The 23,253-nt window shown below is 39.8% G+C and overlaps 1 protein-coding gene across 5 annotated transcripts in view; it reads right to left on the reverse strand.

Moving 5' to 3' along the window:
- Positions 1-23,253, reverse strand: part of Elmo1 (engulfment and cell motility 1) — a 506,925-nt gene that overhangs the window by 365,336 nt on the left and 118,336 nt on the right. For all 5 annotated transcript variants that reach the window (XM_076939323.1, XM_076939321.1, XM_034510333.2 and 2 more), the window contains exon 4: positions 22,393-22,465. In XM_076939323.1, the coding sequence (XP_076795438.1) occupies positions 22,393-22,465 (73 nt within the window). The remainder of the gene's footprint in view (positions 1-22,392; positions 22,466-23,253) is intronic.

The raw sequence follows: 23,253 nt of genomic DNA on the forward strand, positions 1-23,253 counted from the left end.
CAGGAAACCACAAAGTTCCGCAGCCACATCTAGAAGAAAGAAACTCACACTTGGAAGAAGCATTCTAAAAGGCCAGTTCCGGTGACATTAGCAGTGATCACAGGGACTCTAACAGTTTGGAAAGTACCAACTCTACATCCTGTTCTAGGTAGCCCCCAGTGTCAACAGGTCTACAGACAGAAAATATAATATGGACCTTCACACTGGACAGCTAGGGAAGGAAACCATGAAAACACTCAGGAAAAAAAGATTTCCAGGTGTGAGCTACTGTGCTGTCAGATGAAATTCTGAGTATTAGAGTATTCTTCCTTGTTATGAGCCTAGTTGTGGGTGTCAGGAAGGCCTGACTCAGTCCCTGGCTTTAGTGAGAGCAGCTTTGTCATCTGAGCATTCGCTATTTCTGGTACACAGAAGCCTGGCACAGGAAACGCACAGCTTGCTGCTTAGTTTTATTGTTGTTTGCATTTTAATCATTTTACTTGTTTTGTATGTATGGATGGTTTGCTTGCATATATAGCTATGTATCAAGCCTGGTGCACACAGAGGCCAGAAGAATGTATAGGATCCCCTGGAACCCAGATCACATTGAAGAGTATTTAGAGCTCCTCGCTGCTGAGCCGTCTCCCCAGATCCCTGCTGGTTACAATTTATTGTCTACTTGACACAAGCTAGAGGCAGCTGAGAAGAAAGAACCTTAGTTGCAGAATGGCCTACACAGAATTGGAGTGTGGCAAAGTCTGTGAGAGAACATCGTGATTCATGTGGGATAATGTAGGATGCCCTTCAGACACATGGCACACGCTAACGATGGTTCAGCATTTGTATCTTACCTCTGCACACCCTCTTGTCTCAGACAGAGTAACCAAGCATAGGTCAGCCCGTTCATGCGAAACTCCTGCCTAAGACACCATGTATGATGATTCTCTTTCATTTCTTTTATGGTCTTAGATGTCTCAGGAATCTGCAGTCCATGGATCTCAGGTAGAAACAATGGTTTTGAGTGCATGAAATAAAACATGTAAGCTTGCAAACAAGTCAATGGCTGCTTAAATATTTTTAAATTGCCTCATAGCAGTGCACGCTCTACTTAGGCAATGCAGGGGTGAGCAGACGTCATTTATAAAGACCCAGACAGTATTTTATGTGTTGTGGGCCAGAAAGTGTCTATGTCAAGAGAGACACACAGATGAAAGGCTGCACCAGGAATCTTGTCATGCAAAAACAGATAGCAGCATAGATTTGTTTCATAGGCTTCAGTTACTGACTTCTGAACTTATGAGTTTTAAAAAAGAAACAGTATGTTTTGGGTCTAAGAGCTAATAAAGTATAATGATTTCTAATAAAATACAGTGATCATGAGTGATACTTTTAAGATTCCTGCAATAAGGGTAGCGGATAGCTTTGGCTCGTACTGGTTCCAAAGACTCAGCTCCTGTTTTTATGATGCTTATAGCTTGATGGGTACCTTCCTGATGGAGTAATGTAAAGTTGACTTTTATTCAGGTTAAAATAAAGGCCCTCCATAACACTTACAAATTCCTACCACGGCTTTAGAAGACTCAGCCCAATGCTTCCCTACCCAATATTTACACTCAGGTCTTATACCCCACCCACGCCGGCTCAATGTCCCGTTCCCTTTTGTTCTCTAACACACCGAGTTCTTTCATGCTTCAGGGCTTCAGTACTGCCTGTTCTGTGCTCTACAGTGCTATGATCTGACTCCCTTTTGTTCTTTTTAAAGAGACAGCCCCTTGTGCAGTCTTGGCCAGGATGGACAGTCAGGGCCTTCCAGAGGAACATAAGTTGTTCCAGAGTTGGCATGAGCAGAACACAGCAGGCCTGGGCCACAGATAGCACACATCCTGACAGAAGAACCCCTGCTTAATGAGGGTATAAGGACGTCTCTTGAGACTCATGTGGTTTGAGAACAAAGATCCATGTAAGTCTCCAACTCTCAAGACTAGGTGCATCCATCTAGATGCTTCATTCATTCATATTTGCATTATTGTAAACTTGAAACTAGTCAAATCTTATTTTTGGTCCATTCTTAAATCTATAGTGCACAGGGATGTTCTCAGAATAAACTAAAATAGAAATACACACCATCCTCTACCCACATGATTGTTTTATGCCAACTCTAAATAAAACTGAATACTTTGCTCATTTTCTAAAATGATCTAACTACTGATCCCTTTCTACACCCACAGGAATATGCGCTAGAGAAGAGTGGGCACCTTCGACGCTTAGCTCATCACCAAAGCCTAAAATATACTTGGTATATGCTTTCTCAATGAATAGAATAAATATCTGAATCATGGCAGAACCTGAAAGAAGAGGCAAAATACATCCAAGAACTAAAGTGCATAGGCCACGTAGGACTTAAAAGACAGGAACTTAAGATTCGACCCCTCCCCTCAGCCATAATATTCAGTTATCCAGTGAATATTTATTTTATTGAGCAGGAGTATCATTGAAAATGGAGCTCATGTTCTACCGCTGATGTATGTTTCTACCCTGAGTCCTAAGTACAAACAAGTCACAGTCCAGCACATTGCAAGTATAAGTTACAAAGTGCCCCAGACATCTACTACATCTGGGCTTTGAGCCTCAAGCTCTGTCTAGATATATTCCCAGACAATCACCTGTCCCAGCCCTGAAGAGAAGCACCCTTATATAAGAGGAAGCCAGAAAGATGATTCAGAAAAACAGGATATGGACTCAGAGCTAGAATCGACCAGCCCAGGAACCCACATCAGAGAGCAGGCTTTCACAGAGGCTCTACTCCAGCCTCCTTCCCTCGGTTTCTCTCTTCTCTTCCTGCAGCCAGAAGAGAAATTAGAACCTAAAGGGACATTTCTAGCAGACATTAGAAGTGACATATTTAAAGAAAGAGCTAAATACTCCCAGTTTTAAAAGTATTGATATTTAAATGCACATCAAAATCACAGTAAGGAACTAACTAACCAATAAGCTATTCTCTCTCTGTCTCTCTCTCTCTCTCTCTCTCTCTCTCTCTCTCTCTCTCTCTCTCATTTATTTTTTTAAGTTTTTGAGACAGTCTTACTATGTAGCTCTGGCTGTCCTGGACCTTACTATGTACAGCAGGGTAGCCTTGAACTCACAGAAATCTCTCTACTTCTGCTCCCAAGTGTAAGACTAAAGGTATGTGCCACCATTCCCAGCTTCTCCAACAGCTATTTTTAAAAAGAAAGAGACTGGCAAATGCTGCAGAGGCTGTGAATCAGAGGGAATTTCGACACTGTTGGTGGGATGTCATTTTAGAACAGACATTATGGAAAACTGTTTGGAAGTTTCTCAAACTGCTAGAAATAGAACTACCATATGGAGTAGCAATTTCACTCCTGAGTATATATCCAAAGAAAATGAAGCCAGTATGTTGAAAAGACACCTGCACTCTAGGCACCACAATCCACCGTAGCCATGATAGCAATCATCTAGGAGTCACTCAAGGGACGAGTGGATAAAGAAAGTGTGATACAGACATGTAGATACATAGTACTACTTAGCCATTAAAAGAATAATTGCTACATAGCAAATGTAATTAATAAAATGATGTATTCATAATAAAATATAGTATTTTAACTACAAATAAGAAAAATAATTGTACACCCATTAAAAAGGTCATAAAATGCATGTGTAATTTAGCATACCACGTGAACAATGCCCCTTTTCTCTAGAGCTGCACCCTGGTTGCCAGGATGAGTCTTCACAGCTGTCTGTCACTCGGAGGGGTACAGGGGAGCTTGACCTTACATATACCTGAGTGTTCGTAACACAGTGAATAAAATTATTAAAAGCTAATTCAACTGGGACTGGCATTTTCCTTAAGAGCCTAACTAAAGATAGTGACCAGAGAAAATATTTATTTAGTAGACTTATTCATTGCCATGAATGTGTCTGCCCAAATGAATTAGCTAATTGTTACTAAGGACATCTATTTAGTAAATTAAATGCCTTGATCAGGAAAGGTCTGGAATGAGATTTGAGTTTCATACTATAAAATAATCCCACTAAGCAAGGTAGTATGAATCAGAGAAATACTAATTTGAAAACAAAAGATGCTAGCAACACAGGAAGATTTAGACCAAACAGAGTAAAAGCCTACAATGTCCAGCTAGCTAGCTGTCCCTATAGAACCAGACTCAATTACTTCATCTCTTTGATAATTCACTTTTTAAATTTATGCAAAAGAATTTGATTCACAAAATATCTCTATCTTTGCAGAATGTAGGCATAAAAGTATTTATGAAAGAAAACCCTCAACAAATGGTACACTAATAGCTAAGAAAGGTACCATTTATGAAGATTACAAAACTATGAGATAGCTAAGCAATATATACAAGACCTTTAAGGAAAAATCATAAAGCTGTATTAATCAATGTTCTAATATCATCATGGGTGATACAAATGATAACCTCAAGAAATCAATCTCTTCAAAAAGTTAAGCCGTGCATTAAAATTCTATTTTAAGCAAAATACTAATGGAATTTGGAAATTAACTGTTAAAATGTATATGATAGAATAAAGGACTAAAAAACTTGATTTCCTATGAGAAGAAAGAAGAAAAGGAAGAGGAGAGAAGAGTAAAGGGGTAAAGGAGTGGGGATGTAAGGAGAGGCCTCAGAAGTGGAGTCCATCCCCTAGAAATAAAGTCTTATTACTAAGTTGCAAGCAGTCAAAGCTACCTGGTAATAGAACAAAGTACAAAGGTCTAGGGCCCCTGATCACAAAAACCTGACAAGCTGCCCCAGGAACAAGGCAAACCAAGTGCAGGAGGAAACAGGCAGAAAATATTCCAATAAACAATGCTTACATGATTGACTGTCTCCATTCAAAGGAATTAAAGTGAATTTCAACCTCATTCATGTGCACACATGATACAGAGTGTCATATTGGATTAATGACTTATATGAACATTAAAACTTTCAAATTTGTGGAAGAAATGTAAAAGAATAGCTTTAAAGTATGTGAAAAAGAGAAAGTGCCTGGAAAATACTGAAGCTAAATGACAAAGGAAAATAAATCAAGAAGATCATGTCAAAATGGTTTTTTATAAAGGTCTGTTTGGCAACCCTGTAGTCAACTCCTTAAGACAAGGACTCGCAATACCACAAATGGACAAAGATTGTACTGGTCATTTTAGAAGTGAAATCTGAGTAGAAAATAAATAGTTGGGTAAATGCAAGTTAATGCCACAAAAAAAGTCCCATGGTGCCCCCATCCATTTGGCTTAGGATAGCAGGAGACTGACCACACTAGTTCATATCAGGAAACAGAAACTCTCAGCTTGAGGGTGTGGCTGGTAGATCTGCCCAGCCTTGTAGCACTCCATGTTGTAGCTGATTTAGTATGTGTCTGTATTCAGTTCTAGAAAAACTTGTAAATGGTTCCACACATATATATCTATAGCACAGTGCTATCTCAATAAGGGCAAGGAAAGCAACTGATTACTTGTTAGAAAATGGTCTTGTTCACTACTTTGTGCGTGCCATTGGACACCATACATTGTTCACGACACACACACACACACAAAAAGTTACCCAATGAAAAACTTCAATTGCAAAAGGTTACTTTCAAGAAATAGCAAGTATTTATTTTTTAAAAAGAATATACATTTTTCTTTTCTGTATGAGAATATTTTGCCTGAATGTATGTGTGTGCATCTTGTATCTGCAGTGTCAGCAGAGCCAGGAAGAAGATGCCAAGCCCCTGGAATTGGAGTTAAAATTGTAAACTGACACATGGGTTTAAGGAACTAAAACCAGGTCTTCTGGAGGAGCAGTGAATGTTCTTCATTGCTGAGTCATCTCCCCAGCCTCCCTTTCCCAATTATTTAAAGTTTTAAACATTAAACAGTACAATATATTATATATGAACATACATATATACAGAAACCCTATCAAAGACTCAGAAGAACACCCACCGCCTTCAGGCTAGTATTTACTTCTGTGAAGGGCAGAACAGAGGAGCAGACTGGGAAATGAGGCAGGGCTGTGGCAATAGTCAAGTGCTAACAGCTATTATCATCTAGGTGTTAGAACGTGAGGGTGTCTGCTAGTCCATTTTACATACTTTAGCTATATTTGGTCCAATTAGCAAGTTTCAAACTACCTTTAAGTAACTTCAACTCTTATGGAAACCACTATTACTGATGCAAAACTCTTGTCTGAATCAACATTAGTAGCTGTGTTTCTTATAGCTATGCATTACTCTGAATATAATAAGAGAACAATTAAAAAGGAACATACTTTGAAACAGTGTGCAGGCTCCCCATACAATCTGCTCTTCTTCCCTTTGCCAACAGCCACATCCTTAAAACATCACAAATGTAGTCGTCTTACAAAGTGCCTATTAGCCAGACAGTGGTTTTCAAATAATGGAACCCATTTTATTCTGAAATGGGCAAAAAAGAATCTCAGATGATGCCCCAGAAACAAAAATAGACAAAGAAGCATTGCATTAGTACCAGCGTGTGCTGATGGGCTTGTAAATGCATGTCTTATTGATATAATCAACAGGAACATTCAGACCTTATTAACATAAAAATTCAATAACCTGCGATACAGTTAATCGTTATAATAATATACCAATATTCTGAATACCATTTGCCTTTGTGTTCTGTTTTCTGGCTCAGGGTGGAGGGATTCTACATTTCCTTCTTGGTGTCCTAGTTTTCTAAGGCTGCCTAACACATTATCACAGTGCTAAGTCTCTGTTGGTCAGAAGACTAGCCTGCCTGAGAACAATCATTCACTCTTAGATTCTAGGGCTGAAACCAATGTGAGGTGTCATTGAGCTGTTCCTTACCGGGAATCTGAATTTTCATCAGAATTCACTTTCTCTGACTGCATGGATTAAGTCACTATGGCCCTATTTCTGAGCCCCAGCTCTTAGCCAGGGACCACTCTCTGCTTATAGATAGGACTTTCAAGACTCTGTAGGTCTTACTTTCTGCTCTCACCCTAGCCACAACATGCACTGTGTTCCGCCTTGGATTCAGCAGAATGTCTCCTCATGTTTCTCTTTCTTCCCACAGGATCCCACAGGATCATAGCCCTTCTGACTGATTCACAGATAACTGATTGCAGATGATAATTACACTAGGAAAACTTCATGTGGCATGATCAAACTAGTGATAGCTCCCCCTACTTGTCAGTCCATTTCATGCTCAAGGCAAGAGAATTACACAAGACCTTTAACAAAAGAGGCTGGAAATCTTGGAGCCACCCACATGTAAATTGGCTACTGTTTATAGTAACCATGCATAGCCACTTACCTGAGTACTTTTCTCCCCCTCTCTCCCCATCCTCTTCTCTCACTCTCTCCAGAGTCTCACTATAAGTAAAGGCTGGGCTTGAACTCTCCAAGACTTTACCTCAGTCTCCTCATGGCTGAGAGTACAACGATAGGACACCATGGCCATTTTTGGATCAGGATCTTTTTTCTTTCAATTGTGTATAGCTAACATTCAGTCACAACTCTTTTTCTTTAAAACCATGCAGAAAACCTGATTTAAAAAAAAAACTTACAGAAAGTAGAGAAACTAGGTTTTTATCTTTATTGGACATCTGATATGACCTCAAGCCAACACACTCCAACATCTACTTCCCAGTAGCCAAAGGTATCTGGAAACACTGGCAACTAGATTAGGCTAATTCTTTTGAGTGAATTAAATGTTTGACTTAAAATAAAAGCAATCTTCCCAATCAAGTACACATTTGTAGAAACTATAAATACATGCACCAGGAGGAAACGAAATGCATCCTACTGAAGTATCTGAAATCAATGTGATTAGGTCATTGATCATAAGAACAACTGCCTTCACAGAACCACTAATTATAATTAACATTTAACTTGTCAGTTGGTGGAATTTCAGTTGATCATTTTACTTGTGCATAAAGAATTCAAGCAATATATCTTGGAAGATCTTATTAATAAATTCTTTGCTTCTTCAACTGTTTAGAAATATTAAGGGTCCTGCTTCAGTTTAAATTTTGACACTGTGTACCTGTGTGGCCTGAAATCACCAAAGTTCTGGGACTTCTATATTCTCAAATGTGCCTGGCCCCTAAGGGCTTGCCAGCGAACAGACGCTACAGATGACCCTGTGTGACACAATGTCTTGGGAGTTAGCATTCAACTTCTACCTGTAATTTATAAGCAAAATTGAGGAATTGCTAAAACACTAAATATTTCAGCATCATCTTATAAAAGCAGAGAGAATGAACAAAACAGAGTGGTATGATTCAAAAGTACAAATATAAAGAAAGTATCAACAGAATTGAATTGGATATTGGTCAGCCTTTGCAAACGTTGACAGACAGAAAACATGGCTCACTGTGGGAAGACAATAGGCTAACATACTAAACTATTCTGCTGGCATCACTTCATTTAATCTTCATTCCACAATGATATAAACTCTGGATATTAACTACTATGTTGAAATGCTTACTATATATAACACTAAAATGCAACCTATAAAGATGTACAAAGACACTCTTTATGTCAAATATTTCCATTTATGTGCCAAATACCAGTTCTGTCCTAATAATTTAATAAGTAGGATTTTGAAATTTCAGGTTTATTCTGCTTTAAAATGTCTTCTCTACATAAATGTTTCAGAAATATAGTGAGATTTCACATTTGTTTGCTTAAGAGCTGAAGATCCTAAAAAAAAAAAGTTTTATGAGAAGTTTTTTTTTTAATTAGTGAAGTAGTATGGGATTTTTGTTTAGTGTCAAAAAATATGAAGATAACTGCTGTGCTTTGAAGTTGCAAAAGAGGGTGTCTAAGGACCAAGGAAGGAAGGAAGGGGGGCAGGTGTGAGGGCTGGACGGGTTTTCTGGAGCTGTCCAGAATCCTAAAGATTTCAGTTTGAGCCCTTAGACCTACACGGTCCAAGGACAGGACTTTTTTGCCCATTTGTCTCTAACCTCTACACAATCACTGCGGTATGGTGCACACTCCCTCATGCACACACGCAAATCACACACACAGGATCTTTCTCTGTGATCCTGGCTAACCTGGAACATCTGTGTAACCTAAACTATCTTGACCTCACAGAGATCTACCTGTTTCTGCTTCCTAATTCTGGGCTAAAGATGTGTTCCACAAAATCCAGCACAGAAAAATTAACTTTTAAAGTTCATTTTTCTTACCTCCTCCCCGCTCATTTCCATAAAAGTACAAGGTGTGTTTTATTGTACTTGATAACCAAGGTTACCCTAACTTCTGTCACATTCAGGGACTGGAGAGGCTTATAACTGTTCCAAGGCCTCCATAGCTCCTCTGCTAAGTCAGAGCACCAAGTGTCACCATGAAAAGCAGTTACTGAAACCAAGACATAGAGGGAAGATCCTAAGGTAACTTCCCCCAAATCTGGACTCAAATCAAAGGGCCCAATACACGCTTCTGAGAACATATGACATGGCTATTTCCTCCTCCCCAATTAAGGAAGAGCAGAAGGCATCTTTCCTGTGTTTTTAACTTTTTCAAATATATTTATTCATTTATATTCACATGAATGTTTTGCCTGCATGTACATCTGTGTTCGACACTTATGCCTGGTGCCCAAAGAAGACATCCATGTATGTATGTATGTATGTATGTATGTATGCATGCATGCATGGAGGGTGCATCTGTATGGGTGTTTTGCAAATATTTATGTCTGTGTGTCACATATATGCCTGATTGTCTAAAGAGGCCAGAAAAAAAAGCATCAGATTCACTGGAGCTAGAGTTACAAATAATTGTGAAACATCATGTGGGTGCTAGGAATCAAACCTAGGTTCGCTGCAAAAGCAGCAAGCGCTCTTCAACACTGAGTCACTTTTCCAGCCCCAAAGATTTTTTTCTTGTGTGCCCTTCATATACATGGATATGTGGTTCATAACTTCCCTCTATATTTATGACATACACTTTCTTCTATTTTTCTTTATTCTTCTTTTGCTACTTAAGTGAAATCTTGCAAAGATAGAAGCCAGTTTCTACTCTGGAAAGTAGAAACTTTCCAGATGCCTCCATGCTAATTTTTCCCTGATAGAGATGTCAAGGATGCTAGGACATTTTATCATAAAACCCTCCAAGTTCTTTGTTACTCCATCTATGGGCGAGAATATTCTAGACCTTGACCCTTGAATCTGGGCAGACCAGGAATGCTCAGATCACCAGAGCACATTGCAGTAACCAACAAGATTTCTGCAGTTATGCCACAAGAAGGTCCACAGCTGATGCCTCCCTCTCTGCAAACAGTCTTCATCCCACATAGCTGCACAAGAGAACGCTGGGTTGCCATGCTAAGAGGATGCCCGGGCCATATAGGGATGTACAGGTACAGGGAGAAGAGACCTCAGTTTATTATGCCCTCTGAGTCCAGAAGAAGGCATTCATGCATGTATGTATGCATGTACAAATATATGTATACATGTATGTACCTCTGTGGGTATCTTAACTATAGGGATGTCTGTATGTCACACATATACCTGGTACCCAAAGAAGCCAGAAGAAGGCATTTTGAGGAGGAGTCTTTTGAGTCACCAAAACCTACAAGTAAAAACACTTCTAAATGATTCCAGCACACGTCTTCTAAGCTGTGGCCCAGCCACCAAGTAATGAAAAGCCACTGGCTCTGCTTTGTCACATCCAAATTCCTGACCAGAAACTTCAGGAAAACAATCACAGCCACCAAGAGCACCAAGAGTGAGTGAGTTTTATTTTAAGTTACTAACTGTGAAGTGTTTTGGGTTTTTTTTTTTTTTTTTTTTTTTTTTTTTTTTTTTTTTTGGGAGGGAGCAATAGATAACTAGAACAATAGAAACCAGGGAGAAAAAAAGACCATTATACAATACATATTATCTTAACTGACCATGATAGAAAGAATACCAACCTAGTGGGCTATATGCCACTTCTGTGATGCTGCAGGCATGCTCCTTACCATAAGATAGAAAAAAAATCTCCTTCCTTTGCTCTCCCCACAATCTCCTGACACAACTCTACCCTTCTTCCTTTCCTCTTTTCCCTCAAACTCTTATCCACACCCATCTCTACTTGGATAAAACAAGCTGAGGAACTTTAGCTTTGGTTTTGATCACAGAGAGCAGAGACTAATGAAATGGTTGCCCAACTGTCAAACACAACCGTTAGTAATCATAAAATCCTTTAGACAGGTTTAGCAAATGCTTTAAAAATATAAAGCAAAGTAGAAATAATACACTAAAAACAACAATCAAAAGAAGAGACAACAACGTATCTAATGTTGCATGATTTTTTTCTTTACACACACACACACATACACAATTACTCACAAATACAGATGAAAACACACTGGGCTTCCATCCTTAAACTGAGGAAGAAAATGTAATACTGATTTAAAAATAAATCTCTCTGATGCATAAACACAGGAGCAGGGTTGTACTTAGAAGCTTGTCAAGAAGACCTTGGCTTTGGAACATATAATAAGAGACACAGGCCCAGGCTTGGAACTGATAGGTTCGATAATAAATTTCTGTGTCTCACTTTTGCCTGTCTGTGTTTGCAAAGAGTGGGCTGCTTTCTCTAGGATCATCTGCAATCAGAGAAAAAAAAATCTTTGAAAGAAGTCCTGGAGGAACTCTGTCTTTGGAGAAAGTGAATGTGTTCTTCATTGTGCAGCTGAACATTACACAGTTAAATGTTTCAGAAACTGAGTCAATCTGTTCACTGGTTTGGTAGCTGAACTGCAGAACATGGAATCATGATGACCTCTGGCATTTATCTTTCCCTGTAATTCTAGAAGCGGCCATATCTTACCAAGCACAAGCCCCAGAGCCCAGGCAAACAGGCATCCATCTATGTAATCATCCTGTTATGGCCATAGCCACGAGTCAGTGGTAAACTTAAATAACATGTCATGGACCCACTGCCAGCTGAGGAATGCTGACAGCATCACTGCCCTTCTGGCTCACACTCCCCTCATTTATGTGATTCACTTCAACTGTCTTTTCTCTTCATCTTGAAGTTTATGCACGTCCAAGGCCCTGCTAAAGGAAAAACTCTGAGTAATTCAAAATGAGGGCTTCTATCCAGTTCTCAAACTGTAATTACAAAGTTCCAAAACCACCCAAAAAATGTTTTTAGAGATTTCAGAATGTCTACTGCCAGTTTAGTTGAGTCACTAAGAGCAAATGCACCAGAATATAACAGCATGTAAGTGGAGTGTCCCTGACAGCAGAGGCATTAGCTGGCCATTGGCATAACCAGTGCCAGGGCTGGATAAAGTCAAGACAATCTGAAGGTTGAATGTGTGTGTGTTTGTGTGTGTGTGTGTGTGTGTGTGTGTGTGTGTGTGTGTGTGTGGTGTGTGCCCATCTGTGTGGTTTGTGGTGCGTGTGCCAATATGTGTGTGTACATATTATGTGTGTGTGTGTGTGTGTGTGTGTGTATGTGGTGTGTGAATGAGGGTGTGTGTGTATGTGTGCTATGTGTATGTGTGTATGGTGTGAGTATGCATGTGTGTGGTATGTGTGCATGTGTGTTGTAACATGTGTGATCTGTTTATGGTGTATGTGTTTCAATTTTTATATGCCATGCTTGATGGATTCAGAAAAGGTAAGCAGGGTCCAACAGTAGTTGTTCTATTCTACCTCAATCATCGTCCCAGAGCCAAGCACCAGACACACTCTGCAAGTAGCATTTCACCCTTGACTGAACTCCTGCCTTTGATCTTCAATTACTGAACTACTGAAAAAAATCAGATGTGCTCCTAAAGTAAATATTAATACTAACAATCTTTGGGATTTCCAATTAGAAAACCTAAAAATGTAGGGCTGGGGTAGGGGTGACAGACTAATTCTTGGCTCATGGTTCACATGCTGCAAACAGCTTACAAGAGGACCTGTTTCCATCTGTCTTCCCCGACTCTGCTCCTATCTGCGTTCCTACTGGCTGACTCCAACAAACAGATTATGTCCAAATGTTCTCATGGTTGTTAGGAAATGTGTCACAGGAAGTATGGAGACTTTCCCTTTATTTAATAAAAAATAGTATGTGGAGTGGGGGAAGAGAGACAGCAATACTTTCAAGTTTCTGGAAACTTCCATGTGCATATAAGCTGATAAGTCTCTTACTGCTTCTGGATCCTCAGATACAGAGTGTACACTTCCACCCATGAGGTTGTAGCAATATCCTGAACTACTTGGAACTACTTGGAAGTGCCAGGGTGTTTGCTATGGGATTCGGGAAGTGAGACTCTAGTTCTGCGTTTGAGTCTGAAAACTACTATTTTAGAAGACAGAAATATCCTACAGAATATCATGGCTTTATTATCTTAAGAAAACAATGAAACATGACAGAAAACCACTGTGTTGTCATAGCTACTTTGGTCCTCTCAATGACAATGGCTCCCACAGGCTCATACATTTGAATGCTTGTTCCCCAGCTGGTGGAACTATTTGTGAAGGATTAGGAGGTGTGGCCTTCTTGGAGGAAATATGTAAGTGAGGGTGGGCTTTGAAGTTTCAAAGGCCTATTCCATTCCCAGTTAGCATGCACATATTCTCAGTCTCTGTGTCTTTCTCTTTCTTTCTCTCCTCCCTTATTTCTCCTTCCTCCCACCTCTCTCTTTTCTCTTGCTTTCTCCCTAGTGTCTATGGATAAGATGTAGGCTCTCAGTTACTGATCCAATGCAATGCCTGCCTACTTGCTGCCATACCCCTATCATGATGGTCATGGAATCATTCTCTGAAATAGTAAACCCCAAATAAATTCTTTCTTCAATAAGCTGTCTTCTCCATGGTGTTTTATCACAGCAAAAGAAAAATCATACTTAAATATACTAAGTTATATTTAGGGTGTGTGAACTTTAGCTCCATAGCAACAATAGAGAAACAGAATAGAAATATTGCATTCCACATAACAATGTTTTAATAAGACACAGGATTACAGTGGTTCACCTACCTAACTCAAATTTTGTTCACAGTAATCTTTACAAATGCAGGCCTTTCAGTCATCAGGGGATATCAACTAATCTGTCTCCAGACTGAAACATCCCATGGGGACAAAGACTTTTTCTTACTTATCTTGCTCAATTCATCAAACACTGAGCTGTCAAATATAAGAAAAAAAAATTCTTCCTTCCTATATTCTGCACTTTGATCTACAAAAAAATACTGCATATATTTTCCTACTGTTCCTAATATATGTTTTTTTAAAAAGTATATATATTTAAAATTAGGAACACCTGTACAAGGAGTAAATTCTAAAGAGTATGTTGAAGTTGGTGTGTTAGTTGTATACGTATATACTGATATTTTATCTGGCTATGAAAGTAGACTTAGAAAAGACCATCTGAAATAAGTAAAGGTCATTTTTATTCAAGTACAAATGTTTTATAACCATTAGTAAGTTGCCAAGAAGGTGATGAACACTAAACTTTATGAAGGTAGTTATTTCTTCCTTTTGTAGCCCTCACCAGTCTGGAGCTCTCTTGTAGACCAGGCACACTCAGAAATCTACCAGCCTCTGCCTCCTAAGTGCTGAGATTAAAGGCAAGAACTAACACACCATGATGAAAGTAGATATTTAGAGTCTACTATCTGGTCCCATTTTCTCTTGGATTCAAGAACAGAAACTAGCATTTATGTCAGTCTATATGTATTCCAAGCCAACCCTGAATTCTTTTCCTATCCACAATGAATTGGGGTTTTTTTTTCCCATAATTTCTACCATTGACTGACTTCTGCTTCCAACACAATCAATCAGAGTAAAAATTGCCCAAACATTTGTGGTCAAGTCCAACTTCAAATTACCTCAGAGCTTTCATATAGTTTTAGAAAGAAGAAAAAAAAGTCTCACAACACAGAATACACAGCCTTGGTGTATCTACTCATCAAGCAAACTGAGCAGACCTGCCCAAACCTCCAATGTCCTGGAATTCCATCTGGATTCAGTGAAGACACAGCATCAGAGGCTTATCAACTTAACTCTTCCCCCCACCCCTCTTCTAATATCTCAATGCCCATAATCAGCTTGAAGAAGTTAAAGAAGAGTCATCGCCCCTATTCCCTGAGCTTGGGGACTAATATTAATAATGGTCTGTCTTTCTAGGGACAAGTAGTGGTTTTGTTGGAACAGGGGGGATTAGCTAGGATTTATTGCATAGCCATAACCTATTGGTAGAAATCTGTATAATTATTGTCAAGATGAAGTTATAATTTCTTAACTGATAAAAAATTTACTTTGATTTCAAATTTAAGGTTTTCATTGGTACGAGCTTCTTATTAATATAAAAGTGAGATGAATATTGATACTCTCATGGGCATTGTGCCTGTATAACACATTTAGGAATACAAGGCCGAGACCCAGTCCTTCTTTAACTTTTTTAACTGATTTGGGACGATTAACCTATGAGTTAAGGGACTATAGCAAATTCATGGCTTTGAGTTTATTGTTAGGGTGTTTCCCATATTTTATTTAGAAATAGCTGAGAGGAGTTAACAGACAACAGTCCAGGTTACCTTACATGGATAGTTGGTTTCCAAAACATCAGAAGGCCATGGAATTGACGCTACAAATATTTATATATTAATATCCATTCTGATTAGAGACCTGTCTGCTCCTGACAGCTTCCTGTCATGGATTCTAAGAAGAAATTGAGCATCCTTGGAGTTACTCCAGTTGTGTGGTGACAGCCACTAGGCAAGAATTGCCTCTTTCCATTTACAGACAAATTACTGTCTAGAAAAGGACACACATGCAGAATAGTCGACTGATTCTATCTGCCTAGACAGAGTAATCAGCCCTTAATAATCCTGCATCACTAAAGTCTGTCAGATGACTCTGGGCCAGAAGGCTGAAGATTTGATGCTCCAATGTTCGGTAGTATGGGGGCTTTTCAGGTGTTCAGCAGTCTCTATAAATTGGCTAAGTTCTAGAAGCTTTGTTTAGTGCTTCCCATAACTTCAGTTAATTCAGTCATTCTGGATTTCTGACGGGGTTGAAGACCTATAGTCTCATAGCTAATCCTGGCTATTTACTTTGAGAGAAAAGATCTGAGTAGATGGTTTTCAGCTGACATTCATTCTAAAGCCAAAAAGAAAAAAGAAAAGAAAAAAAAAAAAAAAGCCAGGATCAAAACTAAGTGTTTTAGTTAGGAGATATGACAGAGGTTCTAGTTAGTCAACAAAATGATGGACTGGGTATTAGGACTATCTTGTACCTCACTGGTACAATTAGGAATAAGTATGCTCTAAATTGTATTTTGAGAGAAAAGTTTTACTTTAACAGGAAGAGTGATTTGTAGGAGGAGCTAAGTGGGAAGGAGTACTAAGAGGAAGAGATGGAGTAAGGAGAGAAGATGAAGGAGAGGAGAAGCTAGGTGATGAGGGAGAGAAAGAGAGAGGGGGCATGGAAGCAGATGTTCACATGTCTCCACCAGTCAAAGGTAGTTGGTATATCTAGGTTGGGTATTAGGTTACGCTTCTGATTGAGCATTACCAAATTTATAAATCCTTTGATTAACATTTTAAAAAATTGTATAAAAGCAAAAAAAAGGGGGGGGCGTGAGACAGGGGTTTTCTAGGGAGGGGAAATGTGGAAAGGGGATGTCATCTGAAATGTAAATAAAATATAAAATAAAAAAAGTCTCACAACACCCTAAAAGGGCTTGAAAAGTTGTGGCTTATGCAAAATTTTCCAGTCATATTTAGCCTCTTAGCCTTGGCTCTTTCTGCCTGTTCTTTGCAAATAAATAATCTGGGTCTGTTTTGTTTGTGTGATTTTATTATTTGATTAGGTTTGGCTTGTTTTATCTCAGACAGGATCTCACTATGTGGACCAAGTTGGCCTCAAATGCAGGGCAATACTCTTACCAAGGCCTTGCCATGAGAGTTGACAAGCAGCTACTAATCTGAGCCACGTTACTGTTGTCCATACCAGTACCCTCTGTTTTCTTTAGACTTTCACTTAAATATCACTTGTTGAGGACTTCATTAAGTTCAGGCACATTTTTCCCCTGTGTCATTTACTGCCATTGTAATCAAGTGATTGTGGTGAATGTCTGGGGTGAATCGGGAAGACTAGAACTGTGGCACTGTACACAAACCTAGCACTTAGCACAGTGTCTAGAACACACTGGTGAATTTCCCATGTCCACCAGAGTCCTGTGCTTCACAAAGTCTGGAAATAGATAGTTAAGTAGCTAACATGGCCTCTAAAAAGCAATGTTAACAAATTTCCTGTTTGGTCACAAGGCAAGCAAAGATTTCTGCAGCATATGCTTTACAGAGGAGACACCTATATGGGGTGTCAGAAGGAAAGAAGAGGCCAAGAAGAGAAATGCCTGGAAGCAGGAAACACACAAGGGCTAAGCATCGGGAAAAAGTGGGGTCCAAGAGCCCTTGTTCCCACTCACACGTTTACTAAGAGCCAGGCCTGGAGGAGCTACCCGGCTCTGCAGGTGTGAACACACTCTGTTCACACCTTATTGAGGTACAAAATTTGCTGAGGAAGCAAAAATTACTCTTTATCATAAAAATCCTGATTCTTACAGAAAAAGCTCCCAATGCCAGAAATTTATAACCTCCCTGGGCTTCCGTTTGCCCAAGTTCAAAGCTGTGTCTTAGAGGAGGCTGTTGACCTATCAATCACAGAAAGCAGTACTTGGTGGTTTCAGTCACAGGGTGGGACTGACTGGCCTTGGACAAGGGTGAAACACAGGAAAAAGAAACCTGAGATGAAAATGAGGACCGGAAGCTTTGGTCCTCTCTGCTTATCACAGAGTGTTGGTGTTTGCTGGATACTGGCTTTATTCTGATGACTTATGACCGAGCCGTGACAATGAAAACTTCACTGAAATCTCATAGGACAGGATGCTCTGTCCCAGAGAGCATACAGAGCTGCCAGGAATCTAGAACATGCACAGAGAAACCAGAGCACTTAGGAGAAGGGGGATAAAAAATAAAAAAAAAAAAAAAAAAAACAGGCTAAAACAAATAGCCCCATTTCCTCCCAGAGGCTCCAGGGGAAGCTTTGCAGAGAGCACCTGCATGAAGCTCATCCCATCTGTGATAATAAGATAAAGGATTTATTAATGTATGTGACTGGATCCCTCTACTTCATATGTAATTGAGTTGGTCTTAGCAGAGAGGGGGCAAATACCATTCTGCTAATATGGCCTCAGTTCATCAAAGCATATCACTCATAATGCTTCCTCGTGTCTACAGTTTGGAAGGGCCCACTTCTTTCTGCATACTTATTAAAAAGAGCATGGCAATTTTCTCATTTCCCTCAAAAAGAAAAAAAAAATGCCAATAGTACAATCACAGTACTTAACCCACATGGTCAGATAATCTATAGCAAAGGCAGAGAAAAAGTTCTGTAACTCTCTAATGAATTAATGGAGGGTACACCTGATGTAAATTCCCCCCTAATGCACCAGTACAAGAAAGTCACATACTGACACTGCTAACGATGGTCCTGTTGTCCTGTGACTCCTGAGGCAAACGGAATCAGGATCGCCACGTCAGCAAAGACAGGCTATCATCAACACTCAGGAGCTCAGAGAGCAGGATAAAGGCATTCCCACAGCCTGGAAGCAGGCCTACCAAGGCCAGTCTGGGCTTGATCACTTCTAGTGTGTGGGGCTACACAAACTGTCTGGTAACTTCCCTTGGCCTCACTTCCCCTATGAAAATTAAGATGCTTACCTCATTAGATTACAATGACAGTGATCAGTGATCACTAAAACTATGAGCATGTTCTCACTACTGTTCCTACTCAAAAGAGAAATTTCAGTGAAACAGTCACAAGTGCATGCTTGCACACACACATCCATGTGCACACACACACACACACACCACTCATCTATGCTGCAATTTATGTTTCTGAGCCAGAGTTTGACCTTGCAAATAGATGCATCTTACTATTCCCTACAATTTTTCAAACTACACTTCTACAAAACGGTCCTTAACCCACTACACTGAAACCCATGATAATGGCCCAATAAGCAAAGGAGAACTGTTTTAGAAAATGGGTTCAGCTAACATGAGAAAAGTAAGTAGAGGAGGGGTTCCTTCCTGAAGATCATTGATTGGGAGAAACTCAAGCATTTCTCAGCGGCCTCATGTATTCCCATGTTTGGCCAGGGCTACACAATATTTCCCTTTTAAATTACAGGTAATTCTTGTCAAGGAGAGGAAAACCATCTCATAGTATATGAAAGTCAGAAACTAATGTCATGTACAGCTTCAAAAATTAGTCCCTGGTTACCATGGTGATGCAGATATTACCTAACAATTCACTGGGTTGTAAGTATCAGGAGAATGTTAACTGTGCTATTTTAAGAACGGAAAAGGGTCTCTATTTTTGGAGAGAACTCATTTAAAGAACTTTAATGCAGACCGAAGATAGCCCAAGCTTGACCCCAAAAGGTTCAAGACGCACTGTGGTCTCCTACACTGCATGTCTAGCTCTGTGCCTTGCACAGGCATACCCAGCTGGAGGAGAAGGGTTGTGACACATTATTTACAAACACAGGACCATGACTGGAAGGATGAGTATTCTCACTCTCTAAACTCCTAGTAAAAGGATGATCTTTGTGACTGTGTGCTGAAGAACTGACAGCAGATGGATGAGGGCAGTCCCTTAGAAGCCCAATAGGAAAAATGTCTTAGGCAAACAAGATTCCCCTCCAAAACTGATAACAGTGCCTCAAAAAATAATGAAAGTACCCTCACTCTTAGCAGTTTGAATTTTCTGGGTGTATATGACTCTTAACTAGAAAAAAATGCTATTAAATCTCTTCTGATGCTATAAAATTCATTCTAAGAAATGAAATTACATATGTTCCTCAACACAACTTTGTAACTACTTTAGGTCAGAGTGCATCACCTCCCATGAATACAGTTCTGGCTCTTTAGAAAGAAGGCCTGTCTGTCTCTGAAGTACCAAGGCTCTTTCTTCTTTAAGAAATACCTGGCTATACTATAATAGAATTCCTAGACACTCCCAAAAACATTCCCAGGAAGTTTCCTTAAATGGAAACTTCCAGATGCAAACCTTACCTGGTCAGTGTAATCTCTGACATTGAGATTTGAAAAACTGCCTTATGAAAGGTTCTCTGTCTCTCTGTCTCTGTCTCTGTCTCTGTCTCTCTGTCTCTGTCTCTGTCTCTCTCTGTCTCTCTGTCTCTCTCTCTCTCTCTCTCTCTCTCTCTCTCTCTCTCTCTCTCTCTCTCTCTCTCTCTGTGTGTGTATGTTTTTCTCTGCAGTCTCCCTCCCTATCGCCACATACCCCACCCATCTCCCTGAGATGATTAAGCTTTGGATCTTTCTTAGCTGACAATGAACAATGAATTAAGGCCTTTAACCAATGATGACAAGGGATATGTCAGCCACTGGGAGACACAAGTCAGCATACATTAGTCAAAGGCAAGGCCTCAGTGACACAGTGGCTTATTTATTACAGATTGCAGAATCAGTTCAATCTATATGTTTGATATGTGCGTATATGAGAAAAATATTCCACAAAACCACAGGAGATTCACTCTGAGCTACTCTGTTGTAACCTTATGTTAAAGGCTTTGCAACCATCTGAATTAATTTCACTGCCCATGGCTGATGAATGAAACCACAGTGATAAAACATAACTAACAACATTCAACTTTTATTTATTTATACTTTCCTTAGCTCACAAAAAAATAGTATGCAAATTATATAGGTGCCACAAAAAATATTAAGAAAATAATCAAATGGAACTTAAGTATTTATGAACTAAGTTAAAGGAACCAAGGATATACTAAAAGTCAATCAGCATCTGCCAGAAAATCTAGTCCATGCTTCCTCGATATCTGCAGCCAGGAATATGAAAGGAAAACTTGCTGTCTCTTGAAAGTCCCAGTGTCCCTAAAAGGCAATTTTTAAAGGCAGTTCCAGGTATCTAAGTACAGGGCTCCTACCTACAGATGACCACTGTCTGCAGGGACAGCAACTGAAACACAAGCAGGGCACACCACTATTTCCACCTCCCACTTCCATCTGACTCATGATGACATCCCTAAGGTCATCCCAGAAACTGCTGACGGGGACAAATGAAGCCTACCTTACTTCAGAGCCTGAGGTCACCCACTTCTCCATCTCGAAAGCATCATGTATTCACTGGTTTCAGCATCAGCCAGGAAACCACTGGTGGCAGGCCTTACTTCCCTCCTTCCCCCCAGCCCCACAAAAGGGGTTTCTTCCCTCCTTCCCCCCAGCCCCACATTCATGAGGACACTTGGCTCTTTTACACTGCAGTAAGTCGTCTCAAGAGTTCAGTGGGACACTACAGTATTTCAGAAACTTCCAAAGATGGAATCCTAGAAGCACAAAGATCTAAAGCTCCTTCTTAACTCTAGAGAATAGATGGTGGCCTAACAATGTGACTTCAGTGACTCACTTTTCACTTGTAAGCCAAATTCAATATTATTATATTGGAGTTTGTCCTGAAAAAGACCAGCAAACACAGGTAATTCCCGTGACCCAGCTTCGGGCACAGAACAGGAGATCAGTAAATGCTAATTGTCCTTTCCCGATCAGAGGACTTTAACATATTTTTTCTTTCTTTCAGAGTCATACAAAGTCTTCACATATTGCTATATCTATTCCAAACTTATTAAACAGTGTAAAAATGACCCAGCAAGAAAGCAGGTTCCTAAGAGCCATGGAAGAGAGTCAGTGTCCAGATAACATCACATCTCACAATATTTTTTTGTCATTGTGGTAAGTACATTCAATAAAAACAAAATAATAGAGAGAAAAACAAAACTCCAACAAAAGAGAAGTAAAAGATAAAATATTTGCTGTAGGGGCAGGATAGCTCAGCAGGTGAAGACACTTGTCACCAAGCCTGACAACTTGAGCTTGGTTCCTACATCCCTATGGTAGAGAGAGAGAGAACCAGCTCCTGAAAGTTATTCTCTAACCTCCATACCCTTACACACAAATAAATAAACTGTGTGTGTGTGTGTGTGTGTGTGTGTATGTGTGTGTGTTCAAAATGTAAAAAAAAAGCAAATGTGGTTGGTTAAACAAGACTCAGAAACCTACTTGGACTTCATTCTTTTTTTTCCCTTTGAGTTAGAATCTCTGTGCATAATCCTGCCTATCCTGGACCTCTTTATGTGGACCAGACAGGCCTCAAACTCACAGAGATCCACCTACCTCTGCTTCCCAAGTGCTGGGATAAACTTCACTCTTGAATGTGCTATTAACAGTATTTTTTGATACTAAAGTAGCAGGTTTTGCTGTATAGATCTTATTACCACATAAGGTAAGGACACAAAACTTTGACTGGCCCTAAACAGAAGAAGTAGCCATGATTTACTTCCCTTCAGTGTAAGTGCCCCAGGTTATGGCCTACCTTTTCTGTGATGTAGAAGTTTGAACTATCAGCATGCTGCAGAGCAAAATATTCATGGTTGGCAAGAGACCACCTTTAAAACATAAGAATAAATAATCAGAAACATGAAAGTGGTCATTTCTGTTTCAGTAGTTTTATAGGGTTAAGATGAATTCAATCTAGGATTAGACTTGGCCCAGTACAGTACTTGTAACTTGTACAGTTACAAGGCAGTTTCCAAGACAAAAAGTCATTAGCCCACCCTCTCTACCCAGATGAAACCTGCCATCTCACAAGTAGACTAACTAGGCTGGGTCCTGCTTTTAACATTTCATCTCTGACACCAGAGGTGGGTATAACATTAAATGCAACATTCTTTCCTTTTTTTAAAAGACTGAATCAAAGAGAATAAAAATAAAGGACATAAGCACAATGTACATTTTACATTTAACAGTCTTCAGTTGTATCCGAATTCTAACTCTCATTTGGTATACCTGGCACGGATTGGAGCACTCCAATTAAGTATTCCGGGCTTTATGCAATTTATTAGGAATATAACAGAGTCCCAGTTCTGCTGTGCTGCTCAACCATCTGATGTAACTTTGAAATAGGTTTTCCCCTTGCATTGTCAGCTCAGGCAGAACAGTGGGCAAGCCTCATGGCTTGTGAGGCTCCACATCTTCTCTGGCCTAGAAATCCTTTGAGTTTCTTTGGATGGACTGTGTGCTTAACCCCAGGAACCTTGAGATTGTTCCCTGCTGAGAAGGCCAAAAGGAGCACAGCTTCGTAAAATAAAGGAAGGCTAGTCTACAGTGCAGGACCCTCAGCTACTCCACTCTCTGCTCTTGGAGGAAGAAGGGCTAAGACAGGCAGAATAGGGTG

The sequence above is a fragment of the Arvicanthis niloticus genome, chromosome 8 (genome assembly GCF_011762505.2).
Source record: "Arvicanthis niloticus isolate mArvNil1 chromosome 8, mArvNil1.pat.X, whole genome shotgun sequence".
Taxonomy (NCBI): Eukaryota; Metazoa; Chordata; class Mammalia; order Rodentia; family Muridae; genus Arvicanthis; species Arvicanthis niloticus.